This window comes from Balaenoptera borealis (assembly GCF_965194805.1).
Source record: "Balaenoptera borealis genome assembly, chromosome: 19".
Lineage (NCBI taxonomy): Eukaryota > Metazoa > Chordata > Mammalia > Artiodactyla > Balaenopteridae > Balaenoptera > Balaenoptera borealis.
In genome coordinates, this window is record NC_138878.1 from 26214266 (window position 1) to 26240375 (window position 26110).

The 26110-nt window shown below is 44.0% G+C and overlaps 2 protein-coding genes across 4 annotated transcripts in view; both read left to right on the forward strand.

Annotated features, from left to right (window-relative positions):
- CSNK2A2 (casein kinase 2 alpha 2) overlaps positions 1-5000 on the forward strand; it is a 39515-nt gene extending 34515 nt beyond the window's left edge. For 2 of the 3 annotated variants that reach the window (XM_082368988.1, XM_082368990.1), the window contains exon 12: positions 4552-5000. The gene's annotated coding sequence lies outside the window, so the exon portion shown is untranslated. Of the gene's footprint in view, positions 1-932; positions 3348-4551 lie in introns of those variants that run through there. The other variant, XM_082368989.1, reaches the window with a different exon arrangement.
- Positions 5001-13721: 8721 nt separating this feature from the next.
- On the forward strand, positions 13722-25749 carry CFAP20 (cilia and flagella associated protein 20). Its single transcript, XM_082369098.1, has 6 exons — positions 13722-14084; positions 22623-22702; positions 23415-23526; positions 24142-24330; positions 24701-24811; positions 25322-25749. The coding sequence occupies exons 1-6, from the start codon at positions 14001-14003 to the stop codon at positions 25325-25327; spliced, it is 582 nt and encodes a 193-aa protein (XP_082225224.1). The 5' UTR covers positions 13722-14000; the 3' UTR covers positions 25328-25749.
- Positions 25750-26110: the final 361 nt, after the last annotated feature.

Consider the following 26110-nt stretch of genomic DNA (forward strand, 5'->3'; position numbering starts at 1 on the left):
CACGTGCAGGGACTGGAGTTGTGTGGGCAGGGCCACCCACCGATAACCCAGGCGACCGGAGAGAGTAGCATACAAGCGACTTGGGGAAAGGAGTGGAGCTGCTGGGGCAAGTATCAAAGCTTGGGATCCATTGTGCTAGCCTTCACGTTAGCAAAGGAAGCTATATTTTGTTTAAGAAAATTTAAAAAAAATAGAGCTGATGTCACTCTGGGGACTTGTCATCAACATAGTTTGCAAGCAGTCCCCTGACCCCAGCTGCAGGGCCATGCTACAGCTGTGGGGACCTCTCACACTAGGCTGGAGCTCAAGGTGTCTACCACCACATCACACTTTAGGATTTCTTTATTACTATTTAATAATGCCATACATTTTTATAAGGTTAGGTTGTTTGAAAACATCTGTTTACATTCCATATCCCAATAAAATCGTATTGGTATTGGTAGCAGGTCCTATCTCTAAATGTAGATGCTATTTTTGTCGTTTGGTCAGTGGGAACTTCAAATAAAACAAGATCCCAAAGCCAGGAAATGCATTCAGTTAAGGTTCTCATACCAATGCTACCTGCCTTCATTGCACATTCTGTATATTAATGTATACATTTGTTCTACCTGAAAATCAAAAACAAGACAGGAGCTCTTGGGTGAACCTATATTGATATGTCAGGCAGCAAAACTCAGTGTTTTGGATTATCAAAAGCCTTCTAATGTGCCCTTCTAGGCAACACCGAACTGTTGGTTATTATTTATCAGGGAAATGTGCCACTGTGTGTCTTTCCTGCCCCACCCATCTCCTCCTTTGTCACCCATTCCCTCCCCCCACCCTTCTTTTTTTTTTTTTTTTTTTTAAATTGCCGGTCTGGACCAGGCAGAGGAAGCCTACTGGAGGGTCTTGGTGAAGTAGTAACCCCGTTTCTTTCTCTTGGGTCCCCACAGAGGCAGTAGAAGCAGCGGAGAAGAGTCAGGTGACTTGACTACTGTCTCTCCTCTGGTCATGATGTAGTAGATGCAAACACAGCTCACCTGCCTGTCCTTGGGTTTTGTGACTGCAGCTTGGCAAAGGAGTAATTCTTCCATTTTATGTGTACAGTTTACTTTTCCACCACCTATACTTTTTACCTCTCTTCATGCCTTAGACATATAGCATAACTGAGTTTAAAATGCTCACTCCTTTCTGAGTCTGGTCTTGACACCCAACTTCTGGCTGACTGACTGTGGGTGGTTCTTTGCCAAACTGAACTGAGTCTCATCCAGACCTTTCCTCTTTTACCTATCTCCAGAACCATTTTGTGTCCAGATGGACCTAGCTCCCCTGAGATTTTAGAGTATTTACCTGGGTTAGGAGGCAGTCTTGGAGAGTTCCAAAAGAGGGATGAGAGCGTGCGTGTGTGTGAGTGAGTCTAATCTTACATTTAGACAAAGCTGTGGTAGATTTACCCACCCAATATCCTTTTCAGTTAGCATATTATTTCTTAAATTCATCTCAGTAATTTTCATTAGACATTTTGTTTGCTTCATTACCTTGTAACAGGTTAAAAGTGCCTATGATAAGGACCTATTATTTCCTAAAGAAAAGCAAAAAAATGTGGGGAACAGGGTAGTGTTACACTGTCATCTCAGGTACTGCCTGTGTTCAAGAACATAGACCCGGTATGGTGAGAACGGAAGGTTCCCGTGCCAAATACAGATCGGTGTATCAGAGGTTGTTGGCCACAGGTGAGCATAACTGCAAGGTTTTGCTTCAGCTGAGAAATCCCATGGCGAGAGCAGAACTGATGAAGTGCAAATACTTTCATCAGGTTTGCTTGCAGTTCACTCTCCCCGTGATCCTATCAGCTGGCCTGCCCCTGTCCTATCCTAGCCCCGTGGTAAGTGACCAGGTGGGAGCAACCAATGAGTGTATAATGCAGACCAAGCATTCCCGGGTCATCTTACCACTTAGAGGAGTGCCAGAGCCAGTTCTGTGAGGCACGTGAGCCTCAGTCACTCTGCTGGGTCTCCTCACAGGCATTCTCCGGCACGTTGGTACTCACGAGGCTCAAAGCATATGTATTCCCGTGCAGAGAAGGAAGGTGCTCTCCAACTGATTGATTAGAGGAGATGGAAGAGCTTATAATCCTTGGGGGCAGGGAGAGAGGACAGGAGAGGGGGCTGTTAAAAGAAGAAAGGGAATCAGTGAAAACAGTTGAAAGGTAGATCTTGAGGTGGCGGGGCATGACTTCTTGAGGGAAGAAAGCAAGGGAGCACAAAGTTCAAGTTCTGGAACGTGCCCTGAGTTCTGGAACGCCCCCAGGATTGGTTCCAGTGGGACTGCAAGGTGGTGCTCTTGAGGCAGATGCTGAGTCCCAGAGAGAGCCAGCCCATGGCTGTGGGTCTCAGTCTGCGTCTACTCAGGGAAATGACTTAGCCTCTCCCAGGTGCTGCTTTGATGAGGATGGAAGCAAAATTATTTTGGGACACAAACAATCGGAAGAATTTTTATATATGCATTGAAATGGATCTGAGAGAGCCCCGTTGACAGTCTCCTTTAATGCCAGTTCAGATTAATGATTCGTTTAGGAATCTGTGTTACTGCATGAGCACTCACAGGAAAAAGCAATCTTCCCTCCTACAACTTAACAGGAGTGGATAGTAACTGATCAGAGTCAAGGCCATTGAGATATAAACCCGAAAGCAAAAGCAGGGTCCATATGAGCACACAAGAAGCCAAAGTTTGTCAGTGAGCTTAATAAATCTAAGACTGAGTGACATCTTGCCATTAAAACTAACCCCAAGGTAGGGATGAGGGGAGGGGAGGTGGCGAGGAAACATCTGGCTTAAGAAAACCAGTAATAACATATGCTTTGGAGCTACGTGAATGTGTCAGTGAAAATGACCCCAACCAGGTATTGTAGAGGCGGGGGGAAGTGATGTTATGGGATTATACAGGTGATGCATACTTTTGTGTAGAGAATCAACAATGTGCTACAAATGTGATACTTAATCCTGAACTGCATGTATTGGGGATTGTTTTTTTTTTTTTTTAATTCATTGAATCAATAAATTAACAGTTTTTCACTTGCTGGCTTTTCTTGCTGTAAATGGTGACTAAGAGGTTGGGACAGAAATCTTGACACCCAGTGGAAAGCTTGGATAAATCTTCAAGAAGCATGGAGCCGACTATTTTCTTCTGTTTGCAGAAAAGCAACACTGCCTGGGTTGTGATCCTTTACTAATGACTACTTCAGACACAATTGACCACCTCTTTGTATCACTGGATGACTGATGTATGATTTATGTGCTGCTGCCCTTTAGAGGAAAGAAAAATGCCATGTTAAATCCTGTTTTCATAAATAAAAATGTTGATAATCACCAGCATGTTGAGAATCACCAGCCTTCCCAAGTGGGAGACAAGCCACTGCTATGAGGACCTTAAACTTGTATTTCCTGTCTCTTGGGGGAGAGGAAGAATAAACCTTGAACTGTGAAGTTTTGTGGGTGGGTGGCTGCAGTTAATCACCTTGGTGTGAAGACTTGACTTGAGCAGAAGTGGTGGGACTAGGGTGGTGTGGGGGTTGTTTCTTGGTACTTGTTTCTGAATTGTACCACTCAGAACCTGTCAATCCTGCTTGGGATTGACCATTTCATTGCACAACTTTACCTTGTGGCAGAGTGTTCTGCATTTAGGAAAACCTCTCCCCAGCCCCGTTTCTTGCAACACAGGCGGGCACACGCCATTGTTTGGCAGATGGTGGAGTCTTTCATCAGTGAGCTTGCTTCTCACTGATCCCTCTGTGGAGTGGGATGCTTGAAAGTCATCTGCTGAAGAGTCATTTCTTAACTTTACGCACCATGCAGCCTTTCTCAGATACTAAGCAGTAGAACCCTTCCTGTACCCAAAGAAAGTTTGGGTCATGAAATGTTTCTGTGTGACCGCTTCCCAGATACATTGTCCTTTCTGTCGGTACCCTGCTGTGGCACCATTATGAGCTGCTGCTTCTAGAGTTCTGCTGGCATCTCACGACCCACTCCACTGTGCTGGACATGGAAGGAGGAATGAGGTTTTCAGGCCATGCCAGACAGCTCCTTCCAGGGGGGAGTTAAAAATATTTGAGCTCTGTTTTTGCTCTTTATTAGTGAACTGGGCCCTTTCCCTCTAAATACAGTCATCTGATTCTTGGTCCCAAGACATAAGTAAGTTGGTCAGGTCTGATGGATATCTGGAGCTGGGCTGCTGAGCCTGTAGCTTGGCTTACACAGAATAGACAAGAGGCTTTGGTGCTTCTAGATCAGCGTCCTGGACCCGAGAAAAGGGGAGGGACTCGGTCCAGTAAGGCTGGGACCAAGACTGCCTCTGTAAGTGGTGATAAGAAGAGGAAGAAAAAGGGTACTATTTGAAACCTGAAACCAGTCAGTTCTTACCTGGTTTTCCACAAAGTGCCATGGGAAAGTCAGGCTTGTATACCATTCCCGGTGCTCCACAAGAGAAGGGAGCCACAGGCCAGTGGAGGCCTGTCCTCACTCCAGGTCAGAATGATTAATGCCATCTTTCCCCTCCTCCCATCTCTCTCCCCAGGTCTGTTGCGGTTCCTCCCACTTTTCCATAAGCAGAACAAGAACCAAATCAAACGTCTTAACGTGTGTAGAGAGATCACGTTCCGTGAGCAGACACAAAACGGTGGCAGGTTTGGCGAGCACGAACTAGACCAACCGAAGGGCAGCCCACCACCGTATATCAAACCTCACTTCTGAATGTAAAAGGTTCACACGCCTTTGGCTTCCTGTTGACTTCCTCCTGACCCAGAAAGCATGGGAAATGTGAAGGGTATGCGAAATGGTTGTTGGTTACTGTTGCTCCCCCGCGCCCCTGGCTCATCCCCGTGGCCGCCTTGTTTTTTCCAGCAGACCATGTTAACTAGCTGACCACAGACTCCAGTGGGGGCACGGGGCGTATATGGCATGATGGGCGGTTACATATTATAATTTTAAAAGTATATATTATTGAATAAAAGGTTTTAAAAGAAATGTATGGAGAGTTTTCAGTGCGGAAGGGGCCATTAAACGAGACCTGTGGCCACAGAGGACAGAGAGAAGAGCATTTGAGCCAGGTTCTAGCCAGAGGGAAGAGGGCCAGTCCCAGAGGTGAGGAGGGCCGTTTCCAGGACGCTCTTGACAGAGATGAGAAGTTGAAGAGGTATGTGAACCAGCCCTGGCAATGGGGGACCGCAGGTGATTCCAGCAGACTTGGCGAGCCAGGAGAGCCAGGCCTCGGCCTCGCCTTGAACGCGTACGTCTCCGTGGACCCCTCCTTCCAAAGCAGGTGAGTCAACCAACCATTTAGGCGGTAGGTAAATGTCACCTCTAGCGAACTCAGGAAGCTGCCTTAGCCCATTCTTTGCTTTCCCTTTGCGCATCACCGTGTTCCATTCCACCTCCCAATCCTGCCCACCACCGCGCCACGCCCCCTTCCAAAAAACATCTTACCTTGGAGGCTGGTTGAGTCTGCTGCCCAGAGGCAGGGGAAGGGGTTGGGTCTGGGGTTCAGATTATCCCGAAGCTCCCGTGAATGGGAGGAGAAGCAGCCCAGTCACAGGTGAAGGAAGGTGGAATAGAAGCACCAGGTGTGTCTGTTAAGTGAGAAAACGAAACCTGTTTTACAAATGAGATTCCCTGGTGCCCTCAGTCCTCTCCCAGGACAGCTATGCCACGGGGAGGTGAAAACAACAACCTGGTGGCTGCCCAGCCTTGTGTCTGGCTGAGGCCTGCATCCTCCCACCGCCTGTAAAGCAGAAGCGGCGGGCAGACCCGACACCTGGGCAGCTAGACGGGGCGCCCGCTAGTTCTCCACAAAAGCCACTGGTCTGCCCAATATCCCTTCTCCTGTCTTCTCTGCTGCTTGTCCTGAACAGGTGACTATGGGAACCCAGGTGCGGACGCTCACAGTTTTTGAAGCAAGTATAGGGGGAAAGCAAAGAGGTCCCTCAGGGCCACCATGGCGTCAGTGTCCCTTGGACCAGCTCCTGTTGTATCCAAGCCATTCCTCAGGTGTGGGAGCTCAAGACTGTGCCTGCCCCCAGACACCAGCGAGTGAGGGCCTGCAGGCCCCCAACCAGCTGACAGGACACCGAACGCTGGACTTGGTCCTTTCCAGCTCCATCACCGGCCTCGTATTCTCAAGCAGTCTCTCTCATGAGGCCCTTTTTGACTCAAGGCTCTGTAAACTTCTTTTGGTCTCCCACGTGTCTGAGACAGCATCTCAATACCTTGTTTTAATGAGCATGTCCATGAAACTCTTATGAACGTGGTACTTCATATGTGTGTGTTAATCTACATAGCATGTTACCACCATGTTGACCCGCTGGCATTTGAGGGCCTTCCCCGACAGGGAGGGTCTCTTCAGAGCACATACACGGTCAATTGGCTTGGGAGTTCTTTAGATGCCATGCAGAACTGAAACGCTAGCTTTATCCAATTTCCCTTCTCAACCAGTGGGAAAGTCTTATTTTCCAGAAACCTCTCAACCAAGATAAACTTGGGTTTTGTGGATGATAATTGTTGGGTAGGAGAGTACTCAGTTGTAGGAAGAAGGTGAAGGAGGAGTTTTTGCTTAGGTTGTTTTGGCCTTGAGAGGAGACAAGGAACCCACTAACCCAAGAATAGTCTGAAGCTCATCCACAATGTGCTTGGAAATTCAGAACATCAATTCACATCTTTCAGTAGTCCTGCTTGTATTGCGGTTGTTTAAAGTAATATTTATTGACTTTTCCTGATTACCAAAGTAATATATATGTTCATGGCAAAAAATTCAAATGTTACATAAAAGTAAATAATGACAGCCTCACCCTAACCACATACCCACACATCCAAAAACTTTCCTCCCTTGGAGAAAACCAGAGTTAAATTTGGCATGTATTTTTCGACTATTTTCTATGCATTTACTAACATTTTAAAATTATAATGATTTTTATTTGACAGAAAGGTAGTCAGATTTTGCATTCTTTTTCTGCAACTTGTGCTTTCACTTAGTTGGGAAAGTTTTACTGTTATCATGTATAGATCTACCCCACCCCTTTTCATGGCTGTATAGCATTCCATTGTGTAATGTACCACAGTTGAAGCAATCCCTTATGGATAGACGCTTACCAGTATTGTTGCAATGAACAAATTTGCACATACATTCTTACACAGTCTGTACCTTTGTGAGATAAAATCTTTTCAAAAAAAGAATTACTGTGCCATATGCTTTTTTTCTTTTTTTCTTTTTTCCTTTTTTTAGGAAGGGCATTGTAATTCAGAGAAAGTAGTCTTCCATTGCTTTCTCTCACTGGTGTAGGTTGGCACCATGATGCCTTTAGCTATGGAATTCTTGTGGGGCTCTGTCAGGCACTTGGAGCATGGTGTCCAAGGTCTATGAGCTTTCCAGGGACCTACAGAATATTTCAGACTTGAAAGAAGGGTGTTGGCTCTAACATAAGAAAGTTGCAAAATAAAAATTTAATAAATGTAAGTAAATGTCTCTCCAATCCTGTGAACTGAGAATTCCAAAAAAAGTACAGGGAAAAAAAGTGATCTTAAATATGAAAAATGGCTGCCTTTTAATGTTTGAAATGCTATGGGGATGCCTTCAAAAGTAACCATGCAAAGGGCTGGTAAATGTTTTAAAATATCCCTGGCCTGAATGGTCTGGTTGGTGGAATGGATGAGCAACTCATTGCAGAATATTCTACAAACTTTTAAAATAACGTGCATCTCAAATGCATTGTGCTAAGTGAAGAAGCCAGTCTCAAAAGGCTGGATGATTCTATTTATATGACATTCAGGAAAAGGCAAAGCTGTGGGGATGGAGAACAGACCCGTAGTTGTCAAGGGTTAAGGTTGGGGGCTGGGGGGTTTGACTACAAAGGATAGCATAAGGGAATTTGGGGGTGATGGAGCTGTTCTGTATCCTAAATGTGGCAATGGTTATATGACTTGGTACCTTTCTCAAAACTATACCAAAGGGACTTCCCTAGTGGCGCAGTGGTTAAGAATCCGCCTGCCAATGTAGGGAACACGGGTTCGAGCCCTGGTCTGGGAAGATCCCACATGCCGCGGAGCAACTAAGCCCGTGCGCCACAACTACTGATGCTGCACTCTAGAGCCCGCGAGCCACAACTACTGAGCCTGAGTGCCACAACTACTGAGCCCGCGTGCCACAACTACTGAACCCAAGCGCCTAGAGCCCGTGCTCTGCAACAAGAGAAGCCACCGCAATGAGAAGCCTGCACACCGCAGCAAAGAGTAGCCCCTGCTCGCCGCAACTATAGAAAGCCGGAGTGCAGCAACGAAGACCCAACACAGCCAAAAATTAAAAATAAATAAATTTATTTAAAAAAAATTATACCAAAAGGAGTATATTTTACTGTATTTAAGTTTAAAAATAAATTTTAAAAATAACAATAACATGCAGGGTCCCAACACAGTCCCCTTTGAACTTCACTCTCAGATTAGCAGGAGCTTCATCTGCCCGCCACTGGCTCTTTTAACGATGTCTTTGGATATAACCACTGAGCTGGGATTCAGCGGTCCTCCGTCTGCTAGCTGAGCACCCCAATCATTTGGGCAGTCTTCCATCTTTGTTCCCAGCTAAGGGTGATTCTCTAGGCACAACCCCTCACCTCATTCCTATATCTCCCCATTCCCATCAGCAGGGAGGGGTGAAGAATAATCTCTGCCTTACAGTGTGTGGCAAGTCCCTTGTGTCCTTTAGTGGCCAGGTGCTTGGAGTTTCTGGTCTCAGACTGACATAAACAGATGCTGTCCACTGGATTTTAGCAAGTAACCAGGGCTTTTGTGCTCTAAAAGGGATTCTTGGAGTTCTGGGTGTTTTATATAATATCTTAGTTATTAAAGCTGTACGTTTTGGGATTTCCCTGGTGGCACAGTGGTTAAGAATCTGCCTGCCAATGCAGGGGACACGGCTTCGAGCACTGGTCCAGGAAGATCCCACATGCCGTGGAGCAACTAAGCCCTTGAGCCACAACTACTTAGCCCGTGTGCCTAGAGCCCATGCTCTGCAACGAGAAGCCACCGCAATGAGAAACCCACGCACCACAACGAAGAGTAGCCCCCACTCACTGCAACTAGAGAAAGCCTGCACGCAGCAACGAAGACCCAAAGCAGCCATAAATAAATAAATAAATAAATTTATTTTTTAAAAAAGAAAGAAGCTGTACGTTTAAAAATCTAATTTGTTTTGTGTCTACAAATCTTGTTATAACTACAAACTGGTTGGTTTTGTACGTAAATTTGAACATTTATTTTGGTTAATCTTTGATGCTCACTTAATTCAAAACTTAATGGGTTAAACCATAAACATTGCTCACATACTTAATCTAGTTTCCTTAGACAATTTCAAAGTAAACCACATTTTTAGTCTGTTTGATTTGCTCAAACACTTCCAATAGCTAATATGAAAGACCTAAAATCTGCTGAAATCTTCCTAAGCATTCATATACTAACATATCTAAGTCTAAACTCATAGATTTAATCAATCAAACGTTGTTTACAAACTTAATTAAATTTTCTTAGCACTTTAAAATTGCAGACCTAATTTCAAATTCCTTTAAGCATTTCAAATTAAATTCAAAGTACCATATCCTCTAATCCTCTAAATGAGTTAACTATTTCAAATATCTTAAATAACAAAATATCACAATAATCAAACTTATTCCTCTGTTTGACATGGATTACTGATATTATGAATTTGATTTACTTCCCATAGTCTCTGTGTGTATTTTGACACTTATCCCACCAAGGTGAGATATTCTATCTAAACGCAGGACTGTGATTCGTTCATGGTCAGAGATTCTGGGCCAGGCACAGAATTGCTTGCTGCTTCTGCAGTGGTTCTACCCAAACTGCAGGTTAACAAACTAAGCCCCTTCTTTTTTTTTTTTCTTGCCTGCGTTGGGTCTTTGCGCGCGGGCTTTCTCGTTGTGTCACGCAGGGGCTATTCTTCGTTGCGGTGCGGTGGCTTCTTTTATTGCGGAGCATGGGCTCTAGGCGCTCAGGCTTCTGTAGTTGCAGCACGCAGGCTCAGTAGTTGCAGCACGTGGGCCCTAGAATGCGCAGGCTTCAGTAGTTGTGGCTCGCGGGCTGTAGAGCGCAGGCTCACTAGTTGTGGCACACGGGCTTAGTTGCTCCGCGGCATGTGGGATCTTCCCAGACCAGGGCTCGAACCCGTGTCCCCTGCATTGGCAGGTGGATTCTTAACCGCTGCGCCACCCGGAAAGTCCCCATCTATTGTTGATGGACATTTGAGTTGTTTCTAGTTTAGGGCTATTATAAATGACATTGCTAAGAACATTTCTGTACATGTCTTTTATGGACATAAACAAGCATTTCTGTTTGGTACCCAGCATTAGAATTTCTCAGTCACAGAGTATATATATGTCTAGATTCAGTAGACATTATCAAACAGTTTTCCAAAGTGGCTGAACCAATTTATACTTCCATCAAGAAGGTATGAATGTGGGCTTCCCTGGTGGTGCAGTGGTTGAGAATCCGCCTGCCAATGCAGGGGACACGGGTTCGATCCCTGGTCTGGGAAGATCCCACATGCCGCGGAGCGACTAAGCCCGTGCGCCACAACTACTGAGCCTGCACACCACAACTACTGAGCCCGCGTGCTGCAACTACTGAAGTCCGCACGCCTAGAGACCGTGCTCCACAACAAGAGAAGCCACTGCAATGAGAAGCCCACGCACTGCAACGAAGAGTAACCCCTGCTCGCTGCAACCAGAGGAAGCCCGCGCGCAGCAACAAAGACCCAACGCAGCCAGAAATAAATAAACTTATATAAAAAAAAAAAGTATGAATGTTCCAGTTGCTCCACATCCTCCCTATCAGTGGGTATTGTCAGTCCTTTTAATTTTAGCCATTCTGGTTGATCTGCAGCAGTGTCTCATGATTTAAATTTGCATTTTCCTGATGACAAGATATGGTGAGCATCTTTCCATATGCTTATTGGTCATTTGAATATTTTCTTTTGTTTTTCAAAATTGGGTTTTCTGTCTTTTTCTTATTAATTTGTGGGAGTTCTTTATATATTCTGGATAAAAGATTTTTTTTGTCTGGTGTATGTATTGCACATACGTCCTCCCAGATCGTGATATGCCTTTTCACTTTCTTAATCTTGTCTTTTAATTAACAGACTTTTAAAATTATAATGACATTCAACTTATCAATATTTTCTTTTATGTTAGTACATTTTGTGTCCTATTTAAGAAATCTTTGTCTACCTCAAGGTCTTGAAGATAGTTCTAAGGTTGTTGTTTTTAAATTAAGACCTTATTTTTGGAGCAGTTTTAGGTTCACAGTAAAATTGAGGGGAAGGTACACATTTTCTATATATTTCCTGCCCCCACACATGCATGGCCTCCATTATCAACATCCCCCACTAGAGTGGTACATTTGTCACAATTAATGAGCCTACACTGACACATAATAATCACCCAAAGTCCACAGTTTATATTAGAGTTCACTCTTTGTGTTTTACATTCTATGGGTTTGGACAAATGTATAGTGACATGTGTCCATCATTATGGTATCATACAGAATGTTTTCACTGCCCTAAAAATCCTCTGTGCTCTGACTATTCATCGTTCCCCACCCCCCTACCCCTGGAAAGCACTGATGTTTTTATTGACTCCATGCCTTTTCTAGAATGTCATATAGTAGAAATTATACAGTATGTAGCCTTTTCGTATTGGCTTCTCTCACTTAGTAACATGAATTTAAGTTTCCTCCATGTCTTTTCATGGCTCGATAGCTCATTTCTTTTATAGTGCTGAATAATATTCCACTGTCTGGGTGTACCAGTTTATTTAGCTGTTCACCTACTGAAGGATGTCTTGGTCACTTACAAGTTTTGGCAATTTTGACTAATCCGCTATAAACATCTGTGTACTGGTGTTGATATGGACATAAGTTTTCAACTCCTTTGGGTAAATACCAAGGAGTGGCGTTGCTGAATCCTATTAAGAGTATATTTAGTTTTGTAATAAATCTCCAAGCTGTCTTCCAAAGTGACTGTACAATTTGCATTCCCACCAGCAATGAATTCCTGTTCCTGTTGTTCCACATCCTAACCAGCATTTGGTGTTGTCTGCGTTCAAGAGAGCAGAATTTTAAAATCCTGCAATAGACTCAGGTGCACGTGAAAATTTAATGTACAGTAATTATGTTTCCCCCTAGGATATTTTGAAAAATTTAATAACCTTAAGGGATAAATTGTTCACTGACCTGAATTATACAGAGTCCTCAGAAATCATCCAAAAATAACAGCTTTGTATAAACATTTTTGACTTTCTGCTGTAATAAGATCCATATTTTTCCTTCTGTCTGGAAATTCTGGTTGGACTGTTCACGGCATTGCCATGAGGATTAAATGATTTAATAAAGGCTAAGGCACTCTATTATATGCCTGACACAAAATAAATGCTCAGTTGATGTTAGGAATTATTAGTTACTACAATGATGACATTAGTTGTTACAGTGAAGTTAGCTGCAAACTCCTTTTCTGTCAGCCACAATACCCAACACAGGCCTGAACACAGAGTAATATCCAGGTAAATGCTCAGTGAGTGACTGGTTTCCAACATTTGGGATTTCTTCCACACTTGAAATACCATAGCTTATTTTATGTCTTTTAAAAAATGTTCTAGGGCTTCCCTGGTGGCGCAGTGGTTAAGAATCGGCCTGCCAATGCCGGAGACATGGGTTCGAGCCCTGGTCTGGGAAGATCCCACATGCCACGGAGCAACTAAGACTGTGTGCCACAACTACTGAGCCTGCGCTCTAGAGCCTATGAGCCACAACTACTGAGCCCACGTGCCACAGCTAGTGAGCCTGTGCACCTACAGCCCGTGCTCCACAACAGGAAAAGCCACCACAAGGAGAAGTCCCTGCACCGGGACGAAGAAGTTAGCCCCTGCTTGCCGCAACTAGAGAAAGCCCGTGAGCAGCAATGAAGACCCAACTCAGCCAAAAATAAAAATAAATTTATTAAAAAAAAAATTCTAAGAATTGATTTTTTTAAAAACCCAGCTGTTTATTCCACTCAACCAACTCAACTTTATTTTAATTGCATTAATTTCTGCTTTTATCCTGATGTTCAGGCCTTGTTTTCTAATCATGCATTTAAGGCGATAAACTTTCCTCCAAGTATTGCTTTGACTTCATCCCACAAGTTATGTGGAGTATTCATAACGATCCTGTCAATAATTAAAGCAATGATGCCTGTAAGGCATTTAGCACAGTTACTGCGCAATACTGGTTAGCTGCTTTAACCTTATCCAGTACTCGGCCAACAAGTATTTATTTGTCATTCGCAGGACACCAGGTAAGCTTATCCGAGCCACCTTCCGTGCCCTTCCTCACTTTTCTTTTGCCTTTGTAACTCCTCCTAGCCCCTTAGGGGGCGGGGCCTGGTCTTCACGCGCTTTGACCCCACCCCCGCCAGGTTTCCATGACACCACGTAGCTGCTAACAACATATTCTATAATCCTGTCTCCTTCCGCTTTCTAGAAGCAGCTATGGGACAACGATGGGAAAATAGTCCCTTGGCAAAGGAGTTCTTCTCACGAGGAGGCGGAACTAGGGCGGGGCTTAAGAGCGGAAGGAACAGGAAGTCTGTGAGTCCTGTGGCGGGATTGGGCTCAGCGCTCTCAGGGGGCGGGCTCAAGTGGGCGGAGGGATCCATCGCAGGCGGCGGGAGGCCGCCGCCTCCATTTAAGGAGGGGAGAACGGCGCGGGAGGCAGTTGCTGTGGTTTCTGGGTTTAGGTGGCGTAGTTCTTCTAGGAGCTGAAGTTCACGGACGCCGCGTCCCGCGTCCAAGTCCAGCTGTCTGTGGCTACCGATTGGGAGGTCAGGAGCGCAGCGTCCCTTCTTCGGACCAGGGCCGGCCCCCTGTTTTGCCTTCGCCACTTGGTGCCCATATTTAGGTCGGCTTCGGCGCGGCTGAGGAGAAGGCCGCGGGCGAGATGTTCAAGAACACGTTCCAGAGCGGCTTCCTTTCTATCCTCTACAGCATTGGCAGCAAGCCCCTGCAAATCTGGGACAAAAAGGTCAGGGGCTGGGGGCGGCGGCGGGGCGGGGGCCCGGGGCTGGGCCCGGGGTAGCGGGTAGTTGTGTCGAACTAGGGCCTGGGGGAGGCCGGGCGGTCTCTGCTATCCCCTGTCCCCAGCCTGGCGTGACTGAGGCGCCATGTGGGGGCGTCGTGTAAGCAGCGGGGGGTGCATTGTGGGGTGGGCGTGCCTGGGGTTTCAGTGTCCTGCGGCAGTAGTGTGGTTAGGATAGTGGTCCCTCGCCGCAGACTTGACTGGGCCAGTCGGTTCTTCAGCCTCAGTGTCCGCATCTATATGGTGGGGTCGATAGTGCCCGTCTCACGGCATGAAAAGCGTAAACTCACGTGAGGTTGCTTCGGGAACGCGCAGATGAAAGGAACCGCTGTTCACTGATTTCACAAATATTTACTGATATCCTGTGTTGTACCAGGCACTGTGCTGGGCGCTAGACACAGAGCCTTTGTTCCAGGCCCCCTTATAGAGGCACAGCCAGAACTCAGTTATGTTTGGGTTTCATTCATTTGCTCCCTTCCTCCCACTGATCCCAACCAAGCCAGAATTCGGTGGCCTTTGGCACCTGCTCCACACTCACTGTGACTTGGGGTCTGTACTCTGCCTTCAGTGGCTGATCTCCATCAGGGAAATTGCAAAATGGTGATAAAGTGTTGTCTGTGTTAACAAGCTGAACGCCAAGTACAAGCCTCATCATCTTTATTCAGGCATCCACTCGATGATAACTTTCACTGACTGGGAGATGGTGACCCTGCCCACTTTTTGGAGATGTTGATTGGGGGCATGTGTGCCTAGCAATCTATGAGTTGGTCTGCATTTAATTACTTTGATATTTCCTTTCTCATGCAAATTCCCAGTCATCTGTACCCTTTTTTGAATATAAGTTAATATAAAGCACTCTACATTGAGAAGACAGGTGATTTAGGGTATAACCTTAGTACTTCAGTCCTTCGGGGAAAATGGAGAGAGGTGGTATGTTGAATGCTGTTTTTATAGAGAAGAATGTAGGATAATCTAAATAAGCAGTTCATTGGTAATGAGGCCAAGAATTTTGGGTATCATCTCAGAACAATTCCTGTCTTCCCTTATCCACAGATGAAGGTTTGGGGCCACATAGAGAGATTAGGAGAGAACATGGACAGCCTTCTGCCTGTTGCCACTAGGGAATTCTGCTTTCTGAGAGCAGCTTTGGGGATGGTGTGTTCACAGTGTCATTTTTATAAGATAGTTGAAAGATCTGAATTTAATGAGTTTGGCCTTACGCATGTGTGAGAAATCTGACCAGCTCTCCTCTTTCACAGTGATTCTGTCCACAAACTAGAGCTAATGCCAAGAGTTACTTATTACCCAAGAGAGCAGCTCTTAACTGTTTTCCTACATTTTACTGACTTTTTCAGTTCCATGGTTTTGTTCAAATTGGAATAAAAAACACTTTAAACTCCGAAATTGTACCTCTACAAAGAGAACCCGGAATGAGTGTACCTGGGAACTTTGTAAAGATGATGGCTTCTCAGCTGTGGCTTGACTTAATTTTGGACTGTCCAAAGGCAAGGAGAGAGTGGATTGTATGCCAGTTGAACTTGGGATTGTAACCAAAGTGTCGATATGAGGCAATTGATATAGAGAATGGGGCTTGATCTAGGAGGAGAGGTTTTCAGAGCAGGTCAGAGAACTTACCAACACAAAGAATTCCAGTGGTAGAGAGGCCTCAGCATTTCTATCAGGTGAAACTTTTATCAGAGTTGCCCCATTTTAACCCTTCCGGGCTTGATCTTTTGTAGTGTGTTTTATTTTTCAAATGCAGCTTTTTGAGTAGTCAACATGTTTGCACGCGGAATATAAAAAGCAAAGTAACCATGGTGCACTGTGTCCCTTAACAACGCCACTAGAGGTCGGATGGTACCCTAATGACATAAACCTGTGTGAAAACATTGTTAGATCAACTGGCGGGGTTACATGGAGTAAATTAAGTGGACATTTTGGCAAAGAAAACCTTTAGAGGAACATTCATTTTAAGCAAAATTCTCATAATAGTAAAAGTGAATTATATGTTTCTACTCTTCTTGTTTAGACTAGATTGAAAAGTGTTTATCTGTGAATTTTTCCCCCTTGAGGCAAGAGAAGGAAAGGGAGGAAAAAAGGGAAAGTTTGGGGCCAGATCCATAGGCTTTGGTGTATGTGTTCCTTTACTCATTTGTATTATAAAGTCCTCAGAAAGTGTTGGGAATCCAGTCCAGAAGGGGAAACACTGGGAACTGATAATCTTATCAAAGATTTATTGAGCAACAGCTAAGTGACAGGCATTGTGTAGATTTGGGGAGATACAAAGTTAGGGAAGAGAAGACATTTTCCCCACTCCCATGATTCCAAATAAGGAGAAGTTGTAATAAGGGCAAAGTTTGATGGAGGGAGGGAAGGACTGTCCACATTTATCTAGAAATGACCCTGCCCTCTGCTAGTAGGTACATATTGGCTATAAGTGCCTGTTTCTAGTTGTTAGATATTTTGATTTCACAAAATTTTACTATTCTCCTTCCTTAGTTTATGGAGAGAGAATTTCTGTTATTTGTTTACGGTGAAGAGCAGTCTTGGAAAACTTAGGTTTGGCTTCATTTAGGCTCTGTGTCTCCTTATGAATATGAGGAGTGAATGCCATATTCATAATAACATTTAATTTGCAAATTCATTTTGGGGGTGTGGCTACATTTGCAATACCTGCATTTATCTGACACTCTGAAGTTCTCAGCACCTCCCCCCATCTCATCCTTCAAATCTCAGCTTAAGTTCCCAATGAAATAATGTTTATGTCTCCTTTGTGCTCCTGTGGCGCTCTATATCACGCTGAATGGCAGTTGCCTGTTTATTGTATATCTCCCACTAGACTACAGGTTCCTTAGGGGGAAGAATAGTATCTTACCTTGAAACCCCAGTGCCAGAGTGTGGTCAGACACCTTGGATTTGCGTCCTGGCTCTGTCATATGTCCTGTGCTGTGTAACCTTGGGCAAGTACTCAACTACTCAGTTCTCTCATCTTGTAATCCACCTCCTTCTCATGGTTATGGAGATTAAATGAAGATGTATATAAATGCTTAGCAACAGTTATGGCACACAGTATTAAGTAGGGCAGGGAACTGAGGCGTTTGCTCAAGAGTAAGTGAAAAATTTATAACTGAGCCCGATATTCAGATGCCTAGGAATAGGAAGTACAGTAACTCCAGACTTCTGAAATGAGGATAATTTAGTCAGTGTACCATGGCTTTCCCAATCCAAAACCTTAACATGGCTCTAAGGCCACACAGACTGTGGTCTGGTACCTGCTTAACTAGTTCTCCAGGCTGACGTCCCACAGGATCCCCCTTCTAGTATTGACCTCCTACTGAACTGAAAGAAGTCTGTTCTCTCCCCGCTTTAGGCTTTTGTACTTGCCGGCCCCTCTGCTGGGACCCACTCCTACCCCTGTTCGTTAGTCTCTACGTCTCAGCGCAAAGGTACTTCCTCAGGTTAAGTTAATTTATATCCACTTATAGAACCTCTACTTCCTTCTCATCATGCTTGAAATTAGCTTCTCAAGATCTGTATTCCTGGCTGGACGGTAAGCTTCCTGATAGAGACCTTTGTAATTTTTCAAACCAAGAGTTTAGCAGAAATTAGGGATTTCTTAATGCTCCCTTAACTTCTGGGATCAGCAAATACTACATTATTAAAGGACTTTTTATGTTTAATGTAAACATTACTTCTGGTTTTTAAAGAAAATACCAGGAGGTTCTTTTCCCACTTATGCCTGTGTAAAACATGTGACTTTCAGACTTTACTGGTAATACCCTAAAAGTCTACTACATGAGACTGTTAATTCATACAAGCTTCTCTTTCTTTCTGCTGCTGATCCTCCCCATTCCCAAACGAAATATTAGAACCAGAGTTTTTGTGGTTGTTGCTGGAAAATATTAGATTCCCATTCCCAGTTCCTAATTTTAAAAATGAACAAAGTCTCTCTCCAGAAAAAAAGTTCCCACACCCTAACTTTTAATTAGCAAACCTTGTTGGTACATGTTAAATTTCTAGTAGTAGAATTGAGAGCATTTGGACATGAAAGTACTAAAACTATTTTTTTCAGATTATCCCTGTGTCAATCTGAGGATGTTATTCATTTTTCCAAAAAATAGCTTTTACTATAATTGGGCAAAGGCCTGGGTTTTAGTTACACTTGCCCTTTCAAGGCATTCTTAGGAAGAGCCTGGTTAGCAATACATATTATTGTCCTTACTTTAACTAAAGGGCTGTTTGTAAATGTCCAAAGTTGCCTGTCTGCTGTTTGGATAGTCCCTGTTAAGTGCCGCAAAGGGTGAGAAGCCTTTAACCCACTAGAGCCTGTAAGGCCCAGGCCTTGAGACAGAGCTATGCCCAGCTCTCCCCACAGAGGTCTCCCTCTGCCTGTTTTCTGACTTAGAGCCCAGCCCCTAGCTCAGGGCAGAAACTTTCCTGCTGAAATGGACAGCTCTAAAGGCTTAATGTAAATTGGAACATGTGTCATTAAGACTAGGATGCCAGATGGCTGAGGGCTCAGCTGTCTGCCAGGATAAGTGGGTGGAGCCACAAAAAAGAAAGGTGGGAGTAGGGAACGGATACAACTCGTGTTATTTTTAAAGCACTTGATGAAATATAGAGCATTGGCCAGCTTCCTCCATATCCCAGTAGTATTTCCCCCCTCAGCTTTGACCCTCCTCCCTGGGGCTTACATTGGGGGAAAAAAAAAATCAGTGTTCTTTATTAGTTGTCCCAGCAACCATGGAAAGCCTGGGAGAGTGATTGCAAAAAAGGGCTTGAAGATTCCCTTCTTGGTGCCTGCAGGGGCTGAGAACCATTCTGATTGTTAATTGCCAGTAGCCTGGGTTCTGAAGCTTCTAAATTAACTCCACCTCATAGTTGGGGCCGGTGGGGGGTGGGGGGAGGAGTTCATGAAATTAAAAATTGTAAGATTGGCTTTATTTATTATCATTATTTTGGAGGAATAAAACACTCATAGGCCACACCTACAGGAATGTGTCATGAAATTAAAAAAATTAGCAAGTCAAAAACAATAGGCACTTTCTAATTTAGAGAGGGAAGTAAAATAAAACCTACTTCCACCATGTGCAATAAATGCTGACCAGTTCATCTTATCTTCATTTCAAAGCCAGGCCTGCCTAGTGGCCTCTGAACTGGAAGAAGCTAAGGAAAGGAAGTTGATGCTTTCTGAGTCCATGTGTCTTGTTATACATGTTTGTCAGAAGCTGGACTGGGGAGGGGCTTGCTTCCTGGAAGACCTTTACAACTTAAGGCAGTGACAGCCAGATTGCCAGGGTGGTTGGGAGGCCTTGCCCCAAATTGTCCACCTGTCTTTCTCCTTTGATCGTAGTTTTAGAGCCTAGAGAGAGGTTTGGGGACATTTCCCACCCATATCTCTGGTTAATTGCACCCCCGGCCTCACTCCACTCTTCTTCCAGTGAATTTGTATTTACAGCCCTTTGAACTTAATAAAGAAGAAAAATCATAATTCACTAAGAAATCAACTTAATTTGATTTTAAAGCTCTGGCAGCTTGTGATATGAGAATACTTTTCTTCTTTGAGGACTGAACTTTCTCCTTGGGCAAAGCTCTATTTAGACTGTTCTCGCCACTAGGCAGGTTAAAACTCTAGAGAGACTGTTGGGCATTCCTTTGAAAAAGCTGCCTTTTCCCCCTCTGGGTTCTCGTGTTTTACGGGCTACGTTAATTAATTTTGTAAGAATTAAGTTTGTGAGTGTGGTAGTTTGTTGTGAAAGAAATTTCTCTTAAGAAGTTACTGACAGTCCAACTGAAAGTTAGTTTGCCCCTGGGACAGAAGTGTAAGAATACACAAAGTCTGTTTTGGCTTTTAGTCTGTTGGCTTCTGTGTGCAGTGTAAGGCATTGTTTTCTTCTGTAAAGACCTGAGTAGTCACATTTACTGGAGTGCTATAAACTTTGAGATGGGCAGAAGGCAAATGTCCTAACATTTCCTCCCTGTGAAATCTGGCTGGGTTTTCTAGAGCTGAGGGAGGCTTCCTGTGACTGTGGTCAGAGAGACCTTCCAGGATGTAAGATCTGAGGTCCCACTTACAATGTTGGATAAATTGCAACGTGTTGCCTTTTAGCAATAGTAGTCTTTGGACCCTAATTACTTAATCCTTTAAATTTAACCATCTGGTTTGTTGCATTTGGTACCTTTTTAAGAAAGAATGAAGTTATAGAGAATAATTAGTGGTATGTTATAAAATTAGTGTTTGCATCTTGTTGGGATACTGTCAGCTCTTATCAATGTGCCTGCAACATATTACATGGAAAAATTTCTTGATGAATTCCTCCTTTACCAAGAAGTCTGCATGATTTTCCACAGCAGCTGTGGGCTAGCAAATAGAGGAGGAATATTGCCACTTTGGGAGCATTTATATGGGGAATGAGGTGGGCAGTGTTGGCATGTGCTACAAGTCTTTGTGATCCAAGTCTTTGTGCTTTTAATCTCCCTTGGAAAGAGGCCCAGAATTCAAAGCAGGAGGGCATTGGATGTCGCCAGCTTTGTTTGAGAAGCACTTCAGTGTGATGTTTGTGACTTGAGAATCCAGAAATGCTACACTGGCAGAGATCTGGGGCCCATCCACCCAGCATTCTGTCTCTGACAATGGGTATCAAAGGATGATTTGTGGGAAGGCATTCTTTATGCTGGTAACCTCCCTGGCTTTGTGATATACCCTAGGATCTCTGGCTTCCCATAATAGCCCATGGTGGATATGTTATCCAGGAATTTTAAAAAAATCCTTGAATCTCTTCATATGTGCCAACTCTTAGGGTGACAAATTCCAGAAGTCAGCAAATATTTGAATGCTTAGTTTATGCCTAGCAGAGTACTAAGCATTATAGAACATATAAATGATGTTTAATACTTGGTCCTTATCCTTCAGCTTATACTTTTTTGAGGAGACAAGACTCAGTTGCATCTGGCAGAAAAAGATGGGCAGTGATATCAGGTGTTACCTGGGGAATACCACGCACACCACAAGTGGATCAAATTAACAGGAACAGAGCACACAGAGGCTGATGTCTAAAGACAGAATGCCATATTATTAATAATTGTGTTGAATAATACAACTATCAGACTCAACGCTGTATTCTCTCCCCATATGCAAGTCTCATGGAAAGCCACATGATGAGTTGTTGAATATGACAGCACAGGCAGCCCTTTTCACTATACCTAGAAAAAGACCACATGCTTGTCATTCTGATGCATCTGGTTCTAAACCTGATTGATCTTTTTCATGTGTTAATACATTCAGCCCTAACAGTCCAGCCCTGTCTCAGAAGTGCCTTTGCATGTCTCTGCTCTGTCCATATAAGGTGCTTGGGTGTAATGCTTCAAGATAATTGTGCTTTCCTAAATATGTTTTGAGAGGAGGAATCCGTATCGAATATTGATTCCTCTCCACCATATTCCTCCTACATATTGCGGCAAACAATGCAAAACAATGTAGGATGAAGTGCTAAATTATATAGTCTAGGCTACATGAGCAAGAAAAATGAATCAGAGAGAAGAGAGGTCAGTGTAGACTGAAAATGCTAAAGAAGGCTTCTGTGTGTGGCACAGATGGGGCTTGAATTCATACTTGAAAAAGTAGAAACTTGGGGAAAAGAAGATAAGGAAGCATGAAGTAGGAGTAAACCTGGGGTAGTAATACGTTCGTTTTTTGGTTGCTACCCTCCCTCTCAGTGACACTCAGCATTTGGCCTTTCTGGCCAGAGAACTATGTGAGGCAGTGTAGGGCAGTGGAAAGCCTGGTCGTTAATCCTGCCACTCTTACTTAGGGTGTGTCATCTGCACTCCCTGAGTGTCAGTGTCCACGTCTGTAAAGTGGAAACAACACCAACGACCTTGCAATTTTTGTTGTTGTTGTTAGGACTGAGCTCGTTGTTGTTAGGAATGTTCCTAGTGTATAGTAGACACTTGGTAAACGTTGGCTGAATCTAAATTGAGTTGATTTCTTTGGGAAGAAATTTGTCCTGATTTATAGATTGCCAAATTGCCTGCAATTCCTGTGGTGGTTGATTGGGCCCTGTATAGAGGTAATAGCATGGCTTACTTTCACATAAGCTTTAACATATGGTGTCACAGACTTCTGTGTTATGCCCCTTGGGCTACTGTGGTTTTCTTTAAAGCAGGGCTCCCCAACCCCCAGGCCACAGACCGGTACTGGTCCGCTGCCTGTTTGGAACCGGGCCGCACAGCAGGAGTTAAGTGGCGGGCGAGCCGGCGAAGCTTCGTCTGCCACTCTGCATCGCTCGCATTATCGCCTGAGCCGTCATATCCCACCCCACCCCCAACCCCGGTCCGTGGAAAAATTGTCTTCCACACAACCGGTCCCTGGTGCTAAAGAGGTTGGGGACCGCTGCTTTAAATAGTCCTATTCAGCCTTCAAAATCTTAACAGAGTTATTTGTCGATATTTCAGTACTAACCAGTTTAATTTCCTCCCTTGTAGGTACGGAATGGCCACATCAAAAGAATCACTGATAATGACATCCAGTCCCTGGTGCTAGAGATTGAAGGAACAAATGTCAGGTAGGTTGCCACTATGTTCTCCCAGAGACACGGAATGCCAGGAGGTAGTACATCATAGAGGTTAATGGCATGGACTGCAGAGTCAGAAAGCCTGGTGTGAATCCAGCTCTGCTACTTAGAGCTCACCTTGGGCAAGTTACTTAATCCCCCAGGCTTTAGTTTCCTCACCTGTGAAATAGGGATAATAGCAGTACATCTTCCTTGTAGAATTATTGTGAAGATTAAATAAGTGAATGTGTATAAAACACTTAAAACCTGCTTAGCACTTAGTCAGTGCTGTATAAGTCTTAGTTATTACTATTTAACTCAGATGTGTTTATGTGGAGGTATGGGTTTACAGTAATCATCCAGTGGGTGGCCAGGGTAGTTTTCAGTGTTACAATGGTCTTAGTTTTGGTTTTCTATCATTTGATAGTTTCTTAGACCAGAATTAAATCTTTTTTCACTGGAAGAACTTCCAGATCCACGGGTCTGGCTTTGTTTTTCAGATATTTTATTGTTGATGTCTAGTGCTATGTTAAGCTTTTGTTTCAGAGTCCAGCATTTTTTTTAACGCATTAGCTTAACTTAAGGGTTGAGGGATCATTGGATGACATATCTGGATCTTTTAGATCTGCCTTCCAATTTATCCTCTTGGACTGAGTGTTATTGCTGTGCATACTACAAAGGAAAAGACAAGTAGTGTGTTTATTGGTGTTTCCTCTTTCTACAGCACCACATATATCACATGTCCTGCAGACCCAAAGAAAACATTGGGAATTAAACTTCCCTTCCTTGTCATGATTATCAAAAACCTGAAGAAATATTTTACCTTTGAAGTACAGGTAAGTATGTGCACATGAATCTCTACACTCTTGGCTATACCAAAGAGGTGTCCTGTCAATTTATAGGAAAAAAGTGGCTGCAGGAAAGTATCTTTATCCTTTTGTATGTATTCTTTTCTGCCTCTGCTGTACACTTGATGCAACCATTATTATTATGGCATAATTTTGGTATTATTAATCAAAGTTTAATGCCAAGTTTTAAAAGAAGCAGTAAGCATCTAGAAAATCTAATCAGTAGCTACAGGAGTTCAAAGCTTGAGGGTTAGAGTAGTGTCCATTTGGGAAGTTACTATTTAACACTGGGCTATTGTTGGTCTCAAGTCTAGCTTTTTTAATTTTTCAAAGGGAAGAATGTTTATGGAATCATGCTATGGTCTGGGGGCCTGATGCATGTGTCATATGTCATAAGCAGCTGGTGTTGTCTTGGCAACAGACAAGATAAACTAGCTACTTCCAGGCCGTCTGCATCCAATGTGACCTGTATCTGGTTTGTTTATTCTCCCTTGGGTCTCAGCCTTGGGAAACCAGGCTGTGGGAGTTTCAGGTCCTTGTTTTATCAGGGTTGTTTGCTTCTTCCAAGATGGAGTTAATGTGATTCTTCTCTATATTTCATAGGTACTAGATGACAAGAATGTGCGTCGGCGGTTTCGGGCAAGTAACTACCAGAGCACCACCAGGGTCAAACCCTTCATCTGTACCATGCCCATGCGGCTGGATGACGGCTGGAACCAGATTCAGTTCAACCTGTCAGACTTCACTCGGCGGGCATATGGCACAAATTACATTGAGACCCTCAGGGTGCAGGTACTGGCTCCTTTTCCAGATGGAGCCCCAAATGGGAGAGGGGTCTAGGCTCTGTTTGTTACTGGCTTGTGACCCAGGTGACAGAACAGTGTGGGTTTCAGGCTAAAGTTCCCAAGTCACTGTCCAGGGGGCTTTCACCTCAGAGAGGCCCAGGACCTACTCAGGAATCTGCTCAGATACAGTGGGAGAATACAGCAAGTAAAATCTCCCTCTTGTCAGAATCTACCTCTAAGCCACGCTGAGGAGATGCCAAAGAGGTGAAGCTTTGACAACACCATGCGGGGGGCTCGAGGAAAATCAGGAAAAGAGGAAGGACAATCATATTTTGTGTCTTATTTTAAGAGACTTATTTTAAGTCTTGCATCCACAGATCCATGCAAACTGTCGCATCCGACGGGTTTACTTCTCAGACAGACTCTACTCAGAAGACGAACTGCCAGCAGAGTTCAAACTGTATCTCCCAGTTCAGAATAAGGCAAAGGTAAGCCAGCTTTCCTCAGAGGAAGGCCAGACAGTGAGTTGGAGAAGCTGTGTCCCTGGAAAGTGCTCTGTTCTACAAGTTCAGCTGCAGAACCTCTCTCTGTTGACATGGAGTATGGAGGACTTTTACATCATAAGGTCTTAGGTCGTCCACCACCAGCACTGAATCAGGAATGATCCCATGAAATGTTCTGTTACTGCTGTCTCACCTCCATGAAGTGATACTGTCCCTCCTGGGGGGCATCCTGCTGCTTCCTGCTCCCAGGCCTTCCTTGCAGAATATCTTCATCTGGACCTCTTCATCAGCCCCAAATTACTATCAGCTGATCTGTCCCCTCTGACACGACGATGGGTGCTTACATGCCTGCCCACTGGTGACACATATGCATCTCCCCACAGTCCAGCATCCCCTTGAGTGTCACTAGAGGTAGGGGATCAGTGGCACTGACCGTCTGTTTTCTAATAACTTAAACTGATGCCTTTATTCTACTTTTTTTTCTTTCCCCTCCAGCAATAACTCGAATGCAACTCAAGGGATAGACCCTGGATATGACTCTTAGTTTAAAAAGGAAACTATCTGGAGGACAATGCAAAAAGCAAATATTTATATTAGTTCACTGTGCTGCGGTTCTTTTACCTACTCCTTGGCGTCCCTGGTCGTGGCTACCAGTGACCGTGCCGTGCATTGTAAGTACAGTGGGGGATAAGCTGTCCTTTGATACATGAATGCCAGAGTTTATCTTGCTGCCTGCCTCGGTGTGTGGGGAGATACATTTACCATGAACTTACAGAATTAAAGATGTCCCGTAAAGGCAATTTCAGACCGATATTTCTTCCTATGGTTTGTTCTTTGTTTTATATATTATCTAAATATATGTATATGCTGTGTAATACTCATAATCCGGAAATGAATAAAATGTTATATTCTTGGTTTGTAAATTTGTTCTTAGTTTGTGTCTTTTTTAATGGTGACATTTCTCTTTCTTTATGGTATGAAAATAGAACTCTTTCCAAAGAACATCCCATACATTCATGCTGTGAAATAGCTTACAATAAGCACTTGAAGAACAAGACATCTATAGATACTGATTTAGAACAACTTCCAAGATAAACTAAATGGAAAGAAACGGAATAGTGTATCACCAGTAGAATCATCTTACTGAGGGGTGGGTCCCAAGTGGAATTAGATAAAATGGCATATATTCCAGATTGCTCTTAGACACCTTAGGAAGACACCTTATAGACACCTTAGGAAGGTGTCTTGTTGGAGCCTCACTTGCCCTTTTGTAACGATCAGCAC

Coding starts and splice junctions, on each gene's coding strand:
- CFAP20 (XM_082369098.1), top strand. CDS start 14,001: ATGTTCAAGAACACGTTCCAGAGCGGCTTCCTTTCTATCCTCTACAGC. Junction 22,703..23,414: donor ATTGAAGGAACAAATGTCAG/GTAGGTTGCCAC, acceptor CTCTTTCTACAG/CACCACATATATCACATGTC. Junction 24,331..24,700: donor TTGAGACCCTCAGGGTGCAG/GTACTGGCTCCT, acceptor TTGCATCCACAG/ATCCATGCAAACTGTCGCAT.